This window comes from Tamandua tetradactyla, chromosome 9 (assembly GCF_023851605.1).
Source record: "Tamandua tetradactyla isolate mTamTet1 chromosome 9, mTamTet1.pri, whole genome shotgun sequence".
Taxonomy (NCBI): Eukaryota; Metazoa; Chordata; class Mammalia; order Pilosa; family Myrmecophagidae; genus Tamandua; species Tamandua tetradactyla.
The window spans coordinates 85,687,281-85,708,089 of record NC_135335.1 but is presented as its reverse complement, the minus strand read 5'-3'; the positions used below and the strand labels follow the sequence as shown (position 1 = coordinate 85,708,089).

Here is a 20,809-nt window from a genome sequence, read left to right as displayed (position 1 = left end):
GTCTATAGTAACCGTTAATAAGATTTTTAAATCTTAGCTAGGAATTTTACTCTACCTCTTACCAAAAGATGTACCTGATTTGGCTCTTTTGACCTACAATCTTATAATTATATAGGAAAAATGTTCAATTTTTCATTCAGATTCGCTGTTTCTAGTTTATAAACTAAGTTAATTATATATAAATCTAGTAAGTCATGGCTCAGTATCCAAGACATTTAACCTCTGATAAATGGTAGCTCTAAAAAAAAGAACCAAGAAAGTGGAAGAGAGAAAGATAAAAAATAGTACAAGACGGTTTCTCAAAACTTGGACATTAATCTTCGAATTCAAAAGCTGTTAAGTTTTATTAGTACACTAGATATCTCATGTGTATTAGGTGCTTATTTATTGCCATGTAACAGATTACCTCCAAATTTTGCATCTTAAAACATAAATATTTATTATTTCACACAGTTTGTGAAAGTCAAGAATCTAGAAGTTTAGCTGATTGATGCTGGCTGAGGAGAGGCTTCAGTCAATCTGTCAGGCAGGACAGCAGTGTGTGAAGACTTGATTGGGCTGGAGGATCCATTTCCAGCCTACTCACATGGCTGTTAATAGGAGGCTGCAGTTCCTCTCCAAATGGGCCTTTCCATAGGACTCCTCAGAACAAGCTTCCCCCAGAGGAAGTGATCTAAGGGAGCGCGTGAATGGGATAGGCATCACAGTCTATTTTCCAACCTAACCTCAGAAGTGACATCCTGTCACTTCTGCCAAATTCTATTGGTCACACAGACCAATGAACCCTGGCTCAAGAGGGCACAACAAGAACATGAATAACAGGAGGCAGGAATCTTGGAAGGTGACTGCCACAGTTGGGATGGGCTTTTGAGCTTTGATGTAAGAAAAAGTGGGAGAAGACAGAAAAGGGAACTTGTTCCATGGGGCTTGCCTAGTGGGATAAACTTGGGTGTAGTGATTCTGCTATTAGTGACATTGAAAAGATGGGGTTGACATTTCCTGTTTGAGCCTGATAAAAGATACAAGGTAGAGGGAACCATTTGAAAGTGATAATCACAGGTTTGATTCCAAAAGTGGTAGGAATACTTTGGAGGATTTGTTTAGTCAAATGATGTTTAAATAATCATAAAAGAAGATTGCTTAAGCTGTGTGTATAATTTTAATAGAGTTTTAAAAAAAGGTGACTTTTTTAGCAGTCATAAAGGGAGATGTGGTTGTCTTCCTCTATTGCTGCTGTTGCTCAAACACTCTTCTTTGAACTTGCCATGTATCATGTTGTTTTGATTCTCTTTAGTAATAGAAAATCTGTTGTTTGTGCTTACTGTGTGCTAGGTACTGTAATAAGCTTTATGTGTGTTAAAAGATAGGTTCTAACATTATCTCCATCTTACAGATGAAGAAACAAACAGAGAGTTTAAAAACTTTCCCCAAATCATATAATATGTGAAAATCAGAATTTGAATTCAGGCATTTTGGCTCTAGAGTATAAGCTCTTAACATGCTACTACATCATTGAATATTAACTATTGGGTTTAAAACAAGATATTGCTATGATGTAATATAGTTCAATTTTTGCATATAGAGCACATGTTAGCCCTAAAATCCCAAAAGCATTGTTTAAAACTTGTTTTGAGCAATGGCTGTCGTATTACAATAATTTTTCAAGATGACAATCTTAAAAACATGAATCTTTAAAACATATGTAGATGAGTATTCTGTTTCAGTTTTCTTATTTCTGTTATGGTATATATCAGATGCAGATATTAAAATGACAAGGAGAGGGAACTAATTTTTAATACCTGTTGTGTTCAGGCATTATGATGGGTTTCTTGATTCAAAAGTTTCTTGATGATTGCTCAATTAAAGTAAGCCTTAGATAGCTATCAAACTATTACACTGAAAAAACGTACAATATGTTCAGTGTTGTTGCTTGTTTGTTTTTCCCCTCCAAAGAACTTTGATATATCACTGAATCATTTAGAGGCAAAAGGCAAGCTTTTGAGTTGCTTTTAGTAAGCACATATTGGCTTGAAGGTCAGAAGAATCAAGATATGATTGTTAATTCAGCCATCTTTCAGTGAGTAAAGCACTTTAGCAGCAGTTGAAAAGGCATTAGCTCTTTTTAAATTTTATGGGTAATATTATACAAAATCTGTGCTAGGTACTTTGAAAGTTAGAGTGATTGCCTGTAAGAAGCTTATAGTCTGGTGGAGGAAATACATACAAACACTGATTTTAGTAAAATACCAATTAAATAATTTTAAATGTAGATGTGCTTGTTATGAGTTTGTGAAAAATGCATGATCGATCTTTAGGGAGAATCAGAAAGAGAAATTATGCTTTGAGTTGGGTTTTGGGTTATGAATAGGAATTCTGTAACCATAGAATGGAGGAAAGAGCATTCCAGGTTGTTACAAAAAAGTATGAGAGAAATACACTCATGATAATTATTGGGAATTCCATATTATCTTTTGTAATGATGTGCAAGAGTTAGCAATGGAGTAGGACCTGAGGTAGGAAAAAGTTCTGGGCTGGATCTTGGCTCAAGGATTAAGATAAGACAGTTTTTAAGATTATTTTTAGCTGTGAAGAAAGGGTTGTGTTTGTGTATGTGTGTGTGTGGTGAGGAGGTAGTCAGACATTATAGTGAGAGTCTAATAAGGTTGACACCTTTCCTTATTGCATGTTATATTGTGCCATAAAGCTATAGCAATTTAAAGCTGGCACCAAAATTAAGCAGAAATAGTCTCTTGCCTTCCTCACCTCCATCTTTGTGAGAGTGCTGCGTGTCCTCTTACATGTGTTCTTAATAGATTTTCTGCCTGCAAAAAAAATAAATAAACAGAAATAGATCAATGTGTATATCTGATGTATGCATTTCAAATTAGTGAAGAAAGGATTTTTTTTTTCAACAAATAGTGTTAGTATACTGGCCAATCAGTTGGAAACTATTAGTTAAATTTCTACTTATAGTCCCTACTTCAAAATAAGTTTTGTATGTATAAAAGAGTTAAATGTATAACATGAAAATACCTACATGTTCTAGGGTAGAGAAGGCAAAACTCCAGGGTAATCCTTAGACTTTCCTTACGATTTAATTATTTGGTTAGTAATATTAAGTACCTAGCACTATGCTGTAGCTATCTTCAGTCTTCTGGCCCTCGGGATGACATAGTTACTGATTCAGAATCCCAATATTTCTAGGATTTGTTATCAGGATCTGTTGTTTCATTTTTTCCTTTTGCAGTCACTTAGAAAAAAGGACTAGTTATCTTATTACTTCTTTTTTCTTTATTAGAGAAGTTGTGGGTTTACAGAATAATCATGCATAAAATACAAGATTCCCGTGCACACCCTATTCTTAACACCTTGCACTGGAGTGTCTTATTACTTTTTTAATAGTATAGCTACTTATGTTCTTAAGAGCATAGTCAAATTACATTACATTCTTTAAAGCATTGGAAGACAAATTTGCTTTTCTCTAAGTAAAAATAATTCTTGTTCTAAAGATGGTTGATCCCTTTTTTTTTTTTAAACATTTATTCACGATCCTTGCTTTTGGAATGAATACTGCTTTTGCTTTCTTATACTTCTCTGCAAATTTAAACCAATACAGTTTTAATTTTGTCTTTTGTATGTAAAAGTGGTTGAGTCTCTAGTTTTCTAGCTATGAAATGGTAGATTGCATTTCTGATAATATTGGTTGGTGAAATGTATAGATATATCTGAACATATGTAGCTTCTATCTGGAACCAAAAAACTATTCATCTCTAATATATCTAATTTGTTTTCAATATGGGTCATGCCTATAACTTGCCCTTTAAATCTGAAATGGCTCTCCTTTAGAAGACTTTGGTCAGTTTCACTTCTGAAGCTTTGGTCAGTTTCACCTCTGAAGTTTCTAGGGTAGCCCTAATTAAAGTGTGACAACCAGAATCTTATGAGATGGATAAATATATTTCATTACTCTTGAAAAAATTTTTCAGGAGGAATTAAAGTTTATGTTGGAAATGCAGCTTCATTGCAGGTATATTATGTGATTTTAGGGTTTACATTTTGGAAGCTTTGAATAAGATATTTAATGTCTGTTAATTATGTTAAAGTATGTCATTCTATTAAAAATGTAAAAGTTTAACTTTTTATAAATTTTATTTCATAATATTTCTAAAGTTCAAGTTGCTGTCTTGTAATTTTTTTCCCTTACCTGCAGGATCAGAAGCTTCAGGACCTCAGCTTTTGCCAGTGAGAGCACTAAATGAAGTCTTCATTGGGGAGAGTCTCTCTTCCAGGTACTTCTTCTATACCTGTGCTCTTGAATTTGAAATTTAAAGTTTTAGTATTTAAAGAAAATATTTATTCACTTTCTACAGTCTGGCTAAGATTTGCTTTTATCAATAAAAATCTGGCTAAGATTTGTGAATGACTAATACTGTACAGATAATAAAAATGAACAATCTAATGAAATATCTCCAAAAATCTTCGTATGTTAATACACATTAAGAGGAAAGGGGGTTCTATGGCCAAAAAGTTTGTGGAACTCTAGGTTAAACAAAGCTAGTCCTGCTTCTTTACTGCAATACTGTCCTGAGACTTGATTCTATCATATAGGTACTTTATAAAATCTTAAGAGCGTGATATACTAGGCATACATTTGCAATGGATATAAAACTTCTACAGGTAGCCCATATTTTCCTTTAATACCTTATACTTGATATTTTAGAGCTGATTTGTTTATTTCCTTATTATTATCCAGAATCTAGTTAAGGATGACACATTTCATTTGACTTTCATATCCTTTTAAATAAACAGTTCCTAGTTCTCATCCACTCTTTTTTTGTCATTCATAATATTAGTATTTTTGAATGGCTAAGCCAATTGTTTTGCAAAATATCCTTTATTTTAAATTTATATGCTTTTTTCTTTGCATGATAAGATCCAGACTAAACATTTTTGGCAGCAATACTACATAGGGAATGTTGACTTCTTAGTGCAACATATCATAAGGCCTGTGCGTTGAAAGTTTCAAGACTTGTAACCATCATTAGCCGATATTAAGGTTAATAGAATTCTTTATTAGAAGTATAAAACTGTAATTTATAACTGGTAAAATCTGTTTTGTGGTAGTTCACTATAACTTATGCCTAAATGGTCAGCAAAATTTTGTTTGCAAAACTTTTTTTGTGTGTGATATTTGTTACTAGATATAAAGTGACTATTATAATTTAAAGCTCATTTATCTCTTGCTAGTACTTTAAAATTTACCTTCTCATTTTGTAGATTCATTAGGGGTGTAATATTGGAGATGAGTATCAGTCCCATGTTCCTGCTACCGGAGGAACCATGTGACCTTCTGAAGGCTGTCTAATTGATTCTCTTAACTTACCAACAGTTCTATGAAGTCTGAAATTCTGTTTACTGCAAGTCCCATCCTTTCATACAAGTGTAATTATGGTGAAAATATTTTACTTAATTAATTAAAAAGAATATCCACAGTCTAGCCAGTGATTTAACTTAAGTGCATTGAAAAGAACAAAATCTGAGTCAGCAGAATAACTTAAACAATTTTTTGAGCTGTTGTAATGATTTTGATAAATATAATATTGAATTTATTCAACAAAAATATATTGTATGCCTGTTATCTGCTATGTGCAATGTGAGAGTCACTAGGGATATAAAGATGAGTAAGATAAAGGTAGTGGTGCTTAATAGTGTAAAATATATTGCTCCACATCAAGTAGAGGCAATATGGAGATGAATAATGGATATTTTACATGATAGAGGAGAGAAGGGAGAAACCATTAACTCTAATTAGTGGTATAACTAGTCATTATTGCCAAAGACAAAAGAGAAAGAGAGCAACTACCTTAAATGAAATTGGAGAAAATTTACATTAAAATAAGTAGATGGCAGGGGGTGCTAGGGTAGTTCAATGGTAGAATTCTTGCCTGCCTTGCCAGAGACCAGGGTTTGATTTTGATCCATGTGCTTCCCAAACAGACAAAGAAACCAACAAAAACAAACAAGAAATTCAACAAATAGTTCTGCAATAATGGGATATTCACATGGAAAAAAGAATGAAATGTGACCCCGCCATTCAGCCTTCAAAATAAATAAAATAAAATAAATAATAAAGTAAAATAATACGGGCAAACATGTTTTGCAAGTTATGCTTACTGTAGGCAAGCCATTTGATTTATATTTTTCTGTTTGTATTATTTAAAAGCTGTATGGTTAACTGCTGAGAGCTTCTGCTAGTGTTGCTTTATAATTTGTACTTACCAAAAAATAAATAATTTAAAAAGAGGAAAACTGCAATCACTTGGTGGACTTTTGGGAATTCAGTGAAATCCCATAAGAGGATTTTAGATTGAATGCTTATTTCCTGTGGCAGTAGTGATTTAATTGGTGTATCTCTTGAATGATTTCTGATGCTGCTTTTTTATGTGTGTCCTCTGATGCCTCACCTTATATTTTTACTAAGAAAAGGACAGCAGTGAATTAGTTTCTGATACTATTGAAAAAGGTTTTAATTATAAGAGGTACTAGAACTTATTTTTAAAGATTCCATGATATAGGCCCTCAGATAAAAAGAAAATGATCATATATTGGATGTCTGCTATATGTCAGGCTCTGTGTATATTGTTATCTCATTTAATGTTCATAATAACATTACGAAAGGTAGTTTATTAGTGAACAAATTGAGATTTGGAGAGTTCAAATAATTTGTCCTATAAACCCAGTTTTCCGATTCCATATCCTGTTATTGAGGTTTCACCACATTCTGAAAACTTAAGTACTTTGCTTGGAAAATATGAAATGCAGCAATAATTTTCCTGCCTCATTTATCATGCCCTTAGATTTAAGAACACTTTAAAAGCCCATTTTTTGTTGTTGTTTTCTTCTATTTGTTCTAACCTAGAATGTCTTATTCTTGGGCTGTAGCAGTGGACAATTTAAGAAGAAGTATACCCATTCTAAAGGGACTGTGAGTTTTATTGCTGCCTTAAAAAAAATAATTTCCCTGAAACAAAAATTCTGTGAGTTGACTAATCTCTGATAAATCTGCATGTGAGAATGACACTAAATTTGCTCAGTGTTTTGGACTCAACATCCCTCACCTAATTATACTTTTCTTCCTATCTACCTCTGTTTCTCTTCTATCCCCACCTACCTCTAATCTCTTGTTTCTTCTTGATTCTGGCATAATAGCAGCCATTCCTATGGATTTGACTGGCTTAACTGTACATAATAGGTTCCTAATGTGCATTTTCCAGGAAGACATAATAAAGTTATGAAATAGATTAAATGTGAATTGTGGGTCTTGGTATCTTATTTTTTGTAAAGAAATTTGACTTGAGAGGAAACATAAAAAAGAACTGTATTATGTAGAATGTTCCACAAAAGAGCTTGTAGGAGAAATTGAAAAGGTTAGGATAAGTGATAAAGTAGCTGTATAGCATAAGTGTTTGCAAGCATATTTAGTAATTGTCATTATTTTGGAAAACTGTATTTTATTAAGGGTTTATTTTAACTTTTTTGTTTACGTTAATTTGCTGGAGAAAAAAAATCCAGCATATGATCTGTGGTGCCGATATTTTAAGATGTAGTTTACAAATAGCCTTTCACGTGTTTCAATAAAAGTGCTTTGAATAGTTAATAATCATGTACACATTCATGTAGTTCAATAATAGTGTCATTTATGCTGGTGTCAGAAAACCCATTTGATTCCATATTTATAAAACATTTTAAGAAATTTAAACCTTCTAAAAAATTACATTTCTCATTTTATTCCTATTGTCCACTAATCTAGTACTAGTTGAGAATTTTCTTTAGAGCTTTATTATCTTATGTCTGTTAGCTTACTGACAATTTAAAAGGCACATTAGTGTGTAGCTTAAGAAACAAAGGTTTAGCAGAAACTATTGGTAACTTGAAGGATTAGATACAGACTTAGATATATTAAGGACTAGTTACCAAGAATGAAACTCACCTAAGAATAGTATCTTCTTTTTGGGTCATAAAATGAGACTCTGTATATTTGATTGCATAAAAGCAGCAGCAGCAGCAATACTAGCCAAAAATATACCAGAAGAAGCCTTGTTCAGAATGTTAAAGTACTGATAGAAAGGAACATAGAGATTAGAGAGGCATGTAGGAATTTTTGTTTTTTTTTTTTAGCTTTTTCTCATTTAATCAGTAATGGTATTCGCATCATGATGTATGTGCCTAAGTCAGACATATCTTTGGCAAACTGGATTACTTAGACTTCATCAGATCTGAAGAAGACTATATTTGTATTATTTACAATGAACCATAAGCTCTGTAAATTATTTTATATTCTCAATTCATTAGGGCTTCCTACTATGAAATTTCAGTTGATGATGGTCCATGGGAAAAACAGAAGAGTTCAGGGCTCAATTTGTGTACTGGAACAGGATCAAAGGCCTGGTGAGTAACTTGGAATCTGCTTATCAACTTCTGTGAAATAGTTTAAGTAATGTAATTTACTCGACTACCACATATTGGTGCATCTAAGGCCTCTAGTACACAAGAGGTAGCCTTGTGTTATGTAAGTTGGCTCAGTTTCTGTTTCACTCATTGATTAGGTCCAGGATTTGACTTCTTGTGTTATAGCTGCAGCTTGAATTTGGTCATTATTAGTTTCAAGGTTAGTGTATTAGGTTTAGAAAGAAATAAAACAAAATGAGAAATGGTTTTGAAATATTTTTTTAAAGTAGAGAATATTTTAAATAATAACAACAAAATGATTACAATGTGCAATGCAAAAAATATGTTGGAGGTTTGTGCATTAGACGTCTGACTGTTGATAACCTGGGACTTCCTGTGTCCTCCTTACCCTGTAACCTCTCCTTGGGTGGTTTCTTCTACTTCTTAGTACATACATGCAAATAAATACCTCCAAAACTTATATCTGTATTTGTCTTTTCCCCTGAGTACAAACTTGTATTTTAAGATTACCTTCTATCCATAAGCATGGGGAGAATGTTATAAATGAAAGAAAGGAGTACTAGCCTGAGTGTTAAGAGTCATGGCTAAACCACCAACTAGCTTTGTGACCTTGTACATGTTTCCTTGTCTGCAAAATAAGGGAAATGGAACAGATAAAATATTAAGATTATTTTATTTTCTCAACTTTTGTGTTTCTGTAAGTTGTATTTTATGCTGTATAATACAAACTATCACTTATCTAGCCCCTACTACTTTAAATGCACTGTTAGGTACTTTTTATACATTTACTCTAATCCTTATAGAAATCCTGTTAAAAAAGAGCACTATCTGAATTTTATAGAGGAAGAAGTTGACTCTTAACAAGGATAAATAATTTAGTCAAGGTTACACAATTAGAAGGTATCAGAATCTGGATACAAGCACAGGTATGCTTGACAACAAAACAGGTTTTTTGTTTTGTTTTTACTGCATCATTCCCACTTACGTTGCTTCATAAGGGAAGGTTTGCTTTTAAAAAGACAGGGGGAGGCTTTCTGAGCTATCCATAGAGATCCCATAGTTGAAAGATGTCACTCAATTGTATTGAAGAATTATCAGGATAAACTTGATCTTAGTGAAATAGTGCTTATGCTAATAGTAACTTGCTTGCATCAGGGTATGTATATCATTTTGATAACTTGAGCTTTTTAACCTTTCAGTAGTGAGAAGCGCATAAAGAATAACAGCTACTATAATGCTTTCAAAGCATCCCTACCCTCACACATGCATGCACCCTATACTTGAGTCCTTTGGTGATATTGCATCTGATTAAGAACAGCCTAGATTAGAATTTCAGTCTTCTCTGTGTTGGTATTAAAGTCTCCTGTTATCTCTTATACTTTAGTATAAAACTCTCTGTTTTTAGCTATATTATATCCCTGCCGCATTGGTTGCTCAACTTCCTCTCTTTTCTCATCAGCCTTATACAGCTTACTTGCCTCTGACAGGGTCTGCTATCCCCTCTTCCCAATAGTGCTGTAATTACATTTCCCATTCATCTTTATTTTTATTCTTGTTATATATATATCATAAAATTTGCATTTTAAGTGTACAATTCAGTGGTATTATTTACGTCTACAGTGTTGTTGTGCTACCATTACTATCATCCATTACCAAAACTTTCACCACCCCAGAAACTCTTTACTTAGTAAGCATGAACCCCTCATCCACTATTCATTCAGCCCCTAGTAACCACTAATCTACTTTTTGTATCTGAATTGCTTATTCTAGATGCTTCATTTAAGTGGAAACATACAGTTTTTGTCCTTATATGTCTGGCTTATTTCACTTAGTATGATGTTTACAAGGTTCATCCATAGTTGTCGCATGTGTCAAAATGTCATTCCTTTTTATGGGAGAACTATTCCATTGTATGGATTTGCCACATTTTGTCTATCCATTCATCTGTTGATAATTACTTGTTTATTTATTTTTTCACCTTCTGGCTATTGTGAAGAATGCTGCTATACACATTGGCGTATAAGCATTTATTTGAGTACCTGCTTTCAATTCTTTGGGTATATACATGAAAGTGGAATTGCTCGATCACAAGATAATTCTGTATTTCCAACTGTTTTCCACAGTGGTTGGAAATGGTTCCCACCATTTTACATTCCCACTAATAATGTATAATGATGGTTCCTATTTCTACACCACATCTATGTCAACACTTCTATCTTTTTCTTTTTTTTTGGCATGGGCAGGCACTGGGAATTGAACCTGGGTCTCTCTGGCATGGCAGGTGAGAACTCTGCCACTGAACCACCATTGCCCATCCGCCTCCCCTTTTTTTAAATAATAGTCATCCTACTGAATGTGAAGCGGTAACCTCCAACTGTTTTCCACAGTGGTTGGACCATTTTACACTCCCATTAACTATTATGGTTCCTATTTCTACACATTTATGTCAACACTTCTTTTCTTTCTTTTTCTTGATAATTGTCATCCTAGTGGATGTGAAGTGGTATGTATTTGTGTTCTTGATTTCCATTTCCCTAATTGCTACTGATATTGAGCATCATTTCATGTGCCTGTTGGCCATGTGTATATCTTTAGAGTAGTGTCTGTTCAAGTCCTTTACCGATTTTTAAATAGTTTTTTTTTGTCAATTTGTTACTGAGCCATAGGAGTTCTTTATATATTCTAGATATTAAATCTTTATCAGATATATGATCTCCAAAAATTTTCCCATTCTATAGGCTGTCTTTTCACTTTCTTTATAATGTCTTTTGATGCACAGAAGCTTTTAATTGGGATGAAGTCCAATTTATTTTTTCTTTTGTTGCCTGTGTTTTTGGTTCATATCTAAGAATCCACTGCAACATATAAGGTCCTGATGATTTTCACCTATGTGTTTAAGAGGTTATGGATCACCTCTTAACAAGGGTGATACATTTTAAGTTAATTTTTGTATATGATATGAGGGTAAGGGTCCAATTTCATTCTTTTGCATGTGGATATCCAATTTTCTCAGTGCCATTTGTTGAAGAGACTGTTCTTTCTTCACTGAGTGGACTTGACAGCTGCTTAGAAGATCAGTTGGCCATAGATACAAGGGTTTATCTTTGAACTATCAATTCTATTCCCATTGGTCTATATGTCTATCCTTATACAGTACCAGACTATTTTGATTACTGTAACTTTGTCATATGTTTTGAAATTGGGATGTTTGAGTCTTCCAACTTGTTTTTTTCTCAAGGTTGTTTTGGCTACTCAGGGCCCCTGACAACTCCATCTGAATTTCAGGATTGTTTTTTTCCATTTCTGCAAAAAGACTGCTGGAATTTTTGTTGATATTATGTTGAATTTGTAGATTACTTTGGGTATTATTAACATCTTAAGAATGTTAGGTATTATAATCCTTTAACATAGGAATTTTTTTAGGTCCACTAATTTAGGTCTTCTTTAATTCCTGTCAGCATGTTTTATAGTTTCCAGTTTACAAGTCTCTCACATCCTTGGTTAAGTTTTTTCCTAGATATTTTATTCTTTTGGATGCTATTGCAAATGGAATTGTTTTCTTAATTTCCCTTTTTCATTGTTCATTGCTGGTGTATAGAAACACAACTAATGTTTGTGTATTAATCTCGTATCCTGCAACTTTGTTGAATTCATATATTAGTTCTAATAGCTTTCTTGTGGATTCTTCTGAGTTTTCTACATATGTAAGATCATATCATCTATGAAAAGAGATAGTTTTACTTCTTTCCTATAAGAATACCTTTTTTTTCTTTTTGTTTTCCCCTTCACTAATTGCTCTTGCTAGAACTACCAGTTAAATGTTGAGCAGCAGTGGTGAAAGCAGGCATCCTTGTCTTGTCAGGACCTGAGGGGGAATACTATTAAGTGTGATGTTAGCTGTGAATTTTTCATAAATGCTGTTTGTCATATAGGGAAAATTCCTTTCAAATCTTTGTTTTTCTGAGCATTTTTTTTAATCAATAAAACATTCTGGATTTAGTCAAATGCCTTTGCTGCATCAGTTGAGACGATTATGTTTGGTTTTATTTTAATCATTCATTCTTTTTATGTGATGTGATTACATTGATTTTCTATTTTTTTTGTATGCTGTACGGCGAGGTTACATTTCATTATTTTTCCATTGCGTTTCCCATTATTGTAGCACCATTTGTTGAATTTTTTGTTTGTTTTGTTTTTGCTTGTTTGTATTTATTGGGGGGGGCGGGAGAAGTGCAAGGACCAGTAATTGAATGCAGGTTTCCTACATGGCAGGTGAGAATTCTACCACTGAACTACCACTAATTCTACCACTGTACCCCCTTACATTGATTTTCTTATATTAAACCACCCTTGCATTCTTGCGATAAACCCCACTTGATTGTGATACATAAACCCTTTAATGTGCTATCAGGTTTGGTTTGCTAGTATTTTGTTGAGGATTTTTACATCTATTTTCATAAGGGATATTGATCTGAAATTTTCTTTTCTTGTGGTGTCTTTATCTGGCTTTGGTATCAAAGTAAGGCTGGCCTCAAGGAATGAATTGGTAATCTTTTCTCTTCAGTTTTTTTTGGAAGAGTTTTAGAAGTATTGGTGTTAATTCTTCTTTAATGGTTTGATAGAATTTGCCAATGAAGCGATCTGGTCCTGGACTTTTCTGTGGGATGTTTTTGATTACTGATTCATTATCTTTACTTGTTATTGTTCTGTTGAAATTTTCTATTTCTCCTTGAGTTAATTTAGGTAATTTGTGTGTTTTTAGGAATTTATCCATTTCATCTTAGATTATCTGATCTGTTGGTGCATGGTCATACAGTGTCCACTTATAATCCTTTTTATTTCTAATAAAGTTGCTAGTATGTTCCCATTGCATTTCTGATTTTAGTTATTTGTGTCTTCTCTGAAAAGATTTGTCAGCCTTACTGATCTTTTCCCATTCGTCTTTTGACATTTTTTTTGTCATAAGATGTGGGGAGAAGCCCTGGGCCACAGGGGTGTGTGGAAAGCTATAAATTTCTCTGCATCAATAATTTAATTTTATCACACTCCCATTTCTGAGCACATTGTTTGTCTCAGGCTAAGGTCAATACCTATTTGAATTATCACAAACACTCTGAATATAGGTGTTATTTTCATTAATGATTGTAAAAAAAGTCTTAAAAGTTTTGCCGAAAGGTATATCACTGATGATATAGCCAGGATTTAAATTTGTGGCTTAATTAACAAATTGTGGGAGTTATCTGTGGAAAGAAAGGGTTAGGATAAAAATGTGTTTTTTTCTTATTCTTTTTGTGCCAGATACAGAGAGAAAAAAATTTTATTGTCCTATTGACCTTCTCAATCTCTGCTTTGAACATGAAATGTAGAAATGTATTAGTTAGGGTAAACTAGTTGTTGTAGTAGATAAACCTCCAATCTCAGTGGCTTAGTATAGTAGAATTTTATTTCTTTCTCTCATAAAGTCCAAATTGGCAGGTGCTTTCTCCAAGTGGTGATTCAGGAACCAAGGCTCGTCCCATCATTTGTCTTTCCTATTTCCTAAACATGGCTCCTAAAGGCATTGTGCCCATTATATCAACCCACAGAAGAAGAAAGAACACGGAGGATCATGTGTAGGAGGTTTTTTGAGACAGGCTTGGAAGTATTGTCCATCGTGTCCTTTTTCATTCCATTGGCTAGAACTCAGCCACAAGGCTATATAAAAAGAGAGAAGTATAGGCTATGGGAAATGAGAAATACAGCCTAATTTTGTGTCCAGGGGGAAAATGGGTATGAGCTGTTGGCAGTCCATCTTTGCATTTCCTAAAAAATTGTCTTACAGGAAATTGGATATAGGTGTTGTGTTGCATGGCAAGTGCTTCTGAATTGTCCCACTGACATCTCAGTCCACTGCCCAGTGTGGAACATGATTTCAGAGCACTAGAGGAAGTGATACAGAGTGAAAGCACTGTAGTTTCAAAGTTTATTCTTAAGACTGTTCCCAGTCCTCCTTCTTAATACGTTCTGCCCTTTCAGACTTAAGGATGAAGAGTTTTTAAGTGAGGAGAGAGTTTCACTAGCTAATGATGAAAGAGATTCACTTTGTCTTCCAATTTGACTTCTTTTTTAGAAATTGTGTCTGCTCTTAAATGGGAACTCTTAGAATGGTCAAGATTGTAATCTAAGAAAAAAGTTGTCATGTGGTAGCTAGCAACTGCTTAGGTATATGGTTTGTCTTCTGTATAGAATGTGTACTGCTCCTAAAGTTAGAATATTTGGCTGAGATCCAGCTACAACTACAAGAAATCTAGTCTTAATTTAACTCCAAATTCAAAGCACTTAGTTTGGGTTGGTTTGTAACATCCCTGATAAGCCATAGTTCTAGAAATGTTAGAATGTTGTTTTCTTATACTAAGTTTTACTACTATAAGGAAATATTGGTTCCTATGGATGGCTGTTGAGTTGTTTTGCTATTGTAAATAGTGCTTCAGTGAATATCCTCGTATATATCTTGTATATATACATATGTAATATTATATGTGCAAGTATGTTTTAGGATAAATTACTTATATTGCAGAAAAAATTCATTTTAAGTTTTGACAGTATAGAATTGTCTTCCAACTGCAACTTTTATATTCCCATCAGTGTTTGAGAATACTTCTTTCCTCACACCATTGCTAATACTGTGTCAGTTTTTAATCCTTGCATATCTGAAAAGAGAAAAATCATATCTTGTTTTAATTTGTATTTCCTTAATTATGAGTAAGATTGAGCATTTTTTCATGTAAAACTCTGAATTGTTTATCCTTGTCCATTTGCCCATTTGGGTGGTGTGGCTGTTGTCTGGTGGTGATTTCTTTTTTCCTCTGATTGTAAAGCATTTTTTATACATTAGGTAGTTATTCCTTTTTTACTTTTAGCGTGTTTTCAGTATTAAAACAAGAAAGAATTGTGATTTTTGTTTTCTAGGTCATTCAATATTAACAGGGTTGCAACTCAGGCTGTGGAAGATGTTTTAAATATTGGTGAGTACCAAAATGATGATTATGTTAGTTAATATATGTTACAGTATGATGTAATTGTAACGTGCTGTATAATGTATATATGCTATTTTATGTTAGCTATTATATATAATAAAATATTTTATTTAACTGAGATATTTTCCTCCTTTCCTCTTTCATTAGCAAAGCGACAAGGAAATTTGACTCTTCCATTGAACAAAGAATTGGTAGAGAAAGGTCAGTGCCAAATGATAATAACTACTAAGTATTTTAGTTTCCTAGCTACTAAAACAAATACCACAGAGTGCATTGGCTTATCAATGGAAGTCAGTTTCAAAGGCTAGATGATTTGCTTTGTCCTGGGTCAGTATGTTCTGGCTGGCTGGCAGTCTATGGGGTTCCTTGGGTTTTCTGTCACATGGCAATGCATATGGTGATGTCTTCTCCTTTCTCTTCTGGGTTTCATTAACTTCCAATTTCTGGCAGCTCCTTGTAGCTTTTCTTTCAGTTTGACTTTAACTTTGCTTTTAAAGGACCCCAGTATTCCAGATTAAAGCTCATCCTGAATCATTTGGGCCATACTTTGAAGAAATATCCTGAAGAGGTTTTATTTATAATGGGTCCATACCTACCAGAATACAGACGAATACCAAGAACATGTTTAAACTGGAGTACACAATTGAAGCTACCATATGAACATTTTAACGTGGTTCTGTTTCAGTTTTTAGGATGATTTTGTGGAACATACTTATCTAATTAGCAAATCAGAAGTACTTTTTTTTTTACTCAAACGTTTTTTTAATATAATGGCCCTTGTGAAATTTCAAGCTGAACTTTTATATTGGTATTTTTATCAACCACAAAATGTGAACTGTATGTCAAAACAGTATAACTACAAGCATGTCCTGGGAGATGGAAACATAGAAAAACACGTATCTGACAAATAGGAAATTCAGTATCAAAACTTGGTGTGCTATTAATATCCTCTGAATGAAATGGAATTCACTGACTTCTGCAAATTCCATTTCCCCTACTTAGTTTTGCCTATTACTTCAAGGTAGAGAAGTATGAGTGTGGGAGAAAGAATACTAAGTGATCTGGACATCTGAAGACCTGTGCTCTAGTCCCAAGTCAACCAGACACTCATTCTGTAACTTGTGCAACATTGTGATCCTCCATTTTCCTTCCTCAGCTGTAAAATGAGGGAGTTGAAGAAGTTTTGCAAATGTATTCTTTAAATTTTATTTTTATAAACTTTATTTATTGTATACTATAATATATATACAAAGCAAAGAAAAAAAAAAACGCACTAGTTTTCAAGCACTCTTCAACAAGTAGTTACAGAACAGATTGGCTACCATACCATCATCTCAGATTTTTCCTTCTAGCTACTCCAGAATATTGAAGGCTAGAAGGAATAAATTTTTTTAATCATCTTAATAGACTTTTTTTCTTTTCTGTGGAAAATAACATACATACCAAAAAAGCAATAAATTTCAAAACACATTGCAACAATTAGTTGTAGAATAGATTTCAGAATTTGGTATGGGTTACAATTCCACAATTTTAGGTTTTTACTTCTAGCTGCTCTAAGATACTGGAGACTAAAAGAAATATCAATATAATGATTCAGCAATCACACTCGTTTGTTAAACCCTACCTTCTCTGTGTAGCTCCACTATTGCTTTTGATCTTTCTCCTACTCTTTAGGGGTATTTGGGTTATGGCTATTCAGATTTTTTCATGTTGGAAGGGGCTGTCGATAATACAGGGTAGGGAGATGGACCTAGCTGATGTTCTGAAGAGGCTGACCCCAAGATAAGTCCTGGTTTCAGGATTCATTTTTAATATTATGTTAATATAATATTATATAATAATACATTATTAATACATAATATAGCTATTATGTATTATGTAATATTATATATCATGGTTATTAATTTAACTATGAATTCTTTGATATGGTATTGCTTTAGTTTCCTGAGTTCCTCAAGCAAACACCATTAAATGGGTTATGTTAAACAGTGGAAATTTATTAGCTTATGGTTTTGAGGCTAAGTTAGAAGTCCAAATCAAGACACCATCAAATGATGCTTTCTCCCCCAAAGAATGTGGAATTCTGGAGCTGGCTGTTGGTGATTCTTGGTCCTTAGCTTGTCACATAGCAAGGCACATGCCATTGCCTCCTGAACTCTCCTTTCTCTTCTGGGTTCCATTGCTATTCAGCTTCTGGCTGTTCCCTTTTGTGGCTTTCTCTCTACATCTGTCTGAATTCATTCTGCTTATAAAGGTCTCTAGTAATAGGCTTAAGACCCATCCTGAATGAGATGGGCTACACCTTAACTGGAGTAACCTTATCAAAGGTCCCCAACAAAATGGGCTCCTACCCACAGGAATGGCTTAGGTTTAAGAACATGTTTTTCTGGGGTACTTACAGCTTCAAACCACCATAGTATTTTGAAAAGAACTTGGCAGGGGAATATGGAAACTTAAGTTCCGTTACTGAGTGCCTCTAACTAGTTATTCTATTTTTGTTTAATTATTAGCTTTGTGGTTAGTATTTATTTTCTTTATTTTCCCCAATCTTACCTTTTTCTGCTGTAGTGTTGGTGATGTAGGCTTTTGTGGGCTAATATTGAAATGCAAAACCATATTTGTAAAGTTTTTGGGGTTTTTTATGGAATATGCTGTAAGAGCCAAGGTACTTGCTATCAAATAAAACTTTGGGAATAGAACTGCTTTTAAGTTTGAGGATATCTGTTTCTTATTTTATACTTCTCAGACCATTTTTCTTTGAATGAGCTAATGTTTGGGTTTATTTTTTCTTCTTTATAGTAACAAATGAGTATAATGAATCACTGCTCTACAGTCCAGAAGAACCAAAAATACTTTTCAGTATTCGAGAACCAATAGCAAACAGAGTTTTCTCAAGCAGTCGTCAGCGTTGTTTCTCCTCAAAGTAAGCTTCTCAAGCCTGACTTGTGATTATGTTTTCATGCCTTGTAATTGTAAAGCATACTCATTAAATTCACTCATTCAAAACTTAATCTATCAAGAGAAGTAGAACTAATGGAACTAACAAGGTATGCTAAGCTGGCTAAGAATATTTTCTTTCAAACTTTTTTGGACATTTAGTGAAAACTAAGTGACCAGAGGTGCATATATATTTACTTGGGTGATGATGTTTGTTTATTTTTTAATGTTTCAAGGCACAAAAAATAAAATCAAATTATCATTTTCAGAGAAACTTATTGGAAAACAACTTCTTTCTTATAGCTGTTGTTCTAGTTTGCTAGCTGCCAGAATGCAATAACCCAGAAATGGAATGGCTTTTAAAAAGGGGAATTTAATAAGTTGCTAGTTTATAGTTCTAAGGCTGAGAAAATGTCCCAATTAGAACAAGTCTATAGAAATGTCCAATCAAAGGTATCCAGGGAAAGATACTGTGGTTCAAGAAGGCCGATGAAGTTCAGGGTTTCTCTCTCAAGTGAGAAGACACATGGTGAACACAGTCACAGTTTCTCTCTCAGCTGGAAGGGCACATGGCGAGCACGGCGACATCAGCTAGCTTTCTCTTCTGCCTTCCTGTTTCATGAAGCTCCCTGGGAGGCATTTTCCTTCTTCATCTCCAAAGGTCTCTGGCTGTGGACTCTCTGCTTCTTGGTGCTACAGCATTCTCCACTCTCTCCGAATCTCCTTCATTCTCCAAAATGTTTCCTCTTTCATAGGACTTCAGAAACTAATCAAGACACACCCAAATGGGTGGGGACACGCCTCTACCTAATCCAGTTTAACAACCACTCTTGATTAAATCACATCTCCAGGGAGATGATCTGATTACAGTTTCAAACATACAGTAATGAATAGGGATTAGGCTACCTTAATGGAATGGGATTTTGATTAAAACATGGCTTTTCTAGGGTATACATCCTTTCAAACCAGCACAGCCATGAAATAAAGCAGAGTAAACATTCATATAAAACTCAATTGGTGTATCACTAAACCTTTAAGTAGGATTCATTTCTTCTCACTTTTTCCTAAAAGTGAACCACATACACAGCCCTATTGAGTTTGCATCAGCTTTTATTTTCTTGAGGGAGAGGGAAAAATATGCAAAAAATTATTATAATTTATTATTTTATAAAGTTTCCCTGTTTTCCAAACTAACAAGAAAATGTCATCTTCCTCATGGCAAGAAGTGAATAGTTTAAGTTTGTGGCAATATAGGGTACACATTTCTTTTTCAAATATACATGGTTGATTTTCCAAGAAAGACACTAAAAGGAAACTCACCTTACTTAAAATTCATTTTAGTCATTTGCGTGTTAATTTTGAACAAACAACAAATATATGCTTAGCTTGGGTGAGAGCTACCAAGAGTGCTTTAAAGATGCAGACTTCTTAAATTAAAGCTTTCTTCAAATAAAATAGAACATATTGATGACTTTGGTTGAAAAAAATTTCTTAAACATGCCATAAAAACAGTTTAACAACAAAGGAAAAGATTGATAAATTGAACTGCATTAGAACTTACAACTTCTTCAGAAGACACCTTAAAGAAAATAAAAAGATAGTGAAAGAAGAATATTTGTAGTATATATATATGTCCAGCAAAGGACTCATATCCAGAATATATAAAAATTCTACAAATTAGTAAGAAAAAGACAGGCAACCCAATAGAAAAATGACCAAAATTTTCAGCAGGCATTTCACAGGAGATTATAGCCAAGTGGCCAATAAGCATATATATAGAAATGAAAATCAAAACTACGCAATACACTACCATACACACCCACCAGATGGCTAAAATACCAGCTGTAAGCAAGGGGGTGGAGCAAGTGGAACTTTCATATGCTATTGTTGGAATATATAGTTTGCAAAATTGTTTGGCAGTTACCTACAATATTCATTTCTTCAGGCTGCTGTAACAAAGTACCACAAACTAAGTGGCCTAAAACAACAGAAATTTACTTTCTCACAGTTCTGTGGGTTAGAAGTCTGAAATAAGGTGTTGGCTCTCTCTGGCTCTAGGGAAGAATCCTTCCTTGCCCTATCCTAGCTTCTGGTGGGGGTGATAATCCTTGGCGTTCCTTTGCTTGTACCTGCATCACTCCAGTTTCTGCCTCTGTCTTTACATAGCCTTCTTCCCTCTGTGTGTGTCTCTGTGTATCTAAATCTCTTTCTCCTTTTAAGTGTTCTAGTCATTGGACTAGAACACCCCACCCTATACCAGTATGACCTCATCTTAACTTGATTACATGTGCAAAGGCACATTCCAAATCAGGTCACATTCACAGGTTACCAGGTAGACATGAATTTGGAGGGGGACGCTACTCATTTCACTGCATCTACTAAAGCTG

The 20,809-nt window shown here is 33.9% G+C and overlaps 1 protein-coding gene and 1 long non-coding RNA gene across 3 annotated transcripts in view; one reads left to right on the top strand and one right to left on the bottom strand.

Annotated features, from left to right (window-relative positions):
- The window catches only part of NADK2 (NAD kinase 2, mitochondrial), a 72,708-nt gene that overhangs the window by 48,939 nt on the left and 2,960 nt on the right, over positions 1–20,809 (top strand). The window contains exons 7-12 of one of the 2 annotated variants that reach the window (XM_077116975.1): positions 4,211–4,289; positions 6,920–6,985; positions 8,353–8,448; positions 15,418–15,473; positions 15,633–15,686; positions 18,285–18,408. In XM_077116975.1, the coding sequence (XP_076973090.1) occupies positions 4,211–4,289; positions 6,920–6,985; positions 8,353–8,448; positions 15,418–15,473; positions 15,633–15,686; positions 18,285–18,408 (475 nt within the window). The remainder of the gene's footprint in view (positions 1–4,210; positions 4,290–6,919; positions 6,986–8,352; positions 8,449–15,417; positions 15,474–15,632; positions 15,687–18,284; positions 18,409–20,809) is intronic. The other variant, XM_077116976.1, reaches the window with a different exon arrangement.
- Positions 381–20,705, bottom strand: LOC143647229 (uncharacterized). The gene is made up of 4 exons (XR_013157931.1): positions 20,552–20,705; positions 4,205–4,311; positions 2,764–2,822; positions 381–673 (listed from the first exon to the last, which is right to left on the bottom strand). It is a non-coding gene; the product is annotated as an uncharacterized LOC143647229 (long non-coding RNA).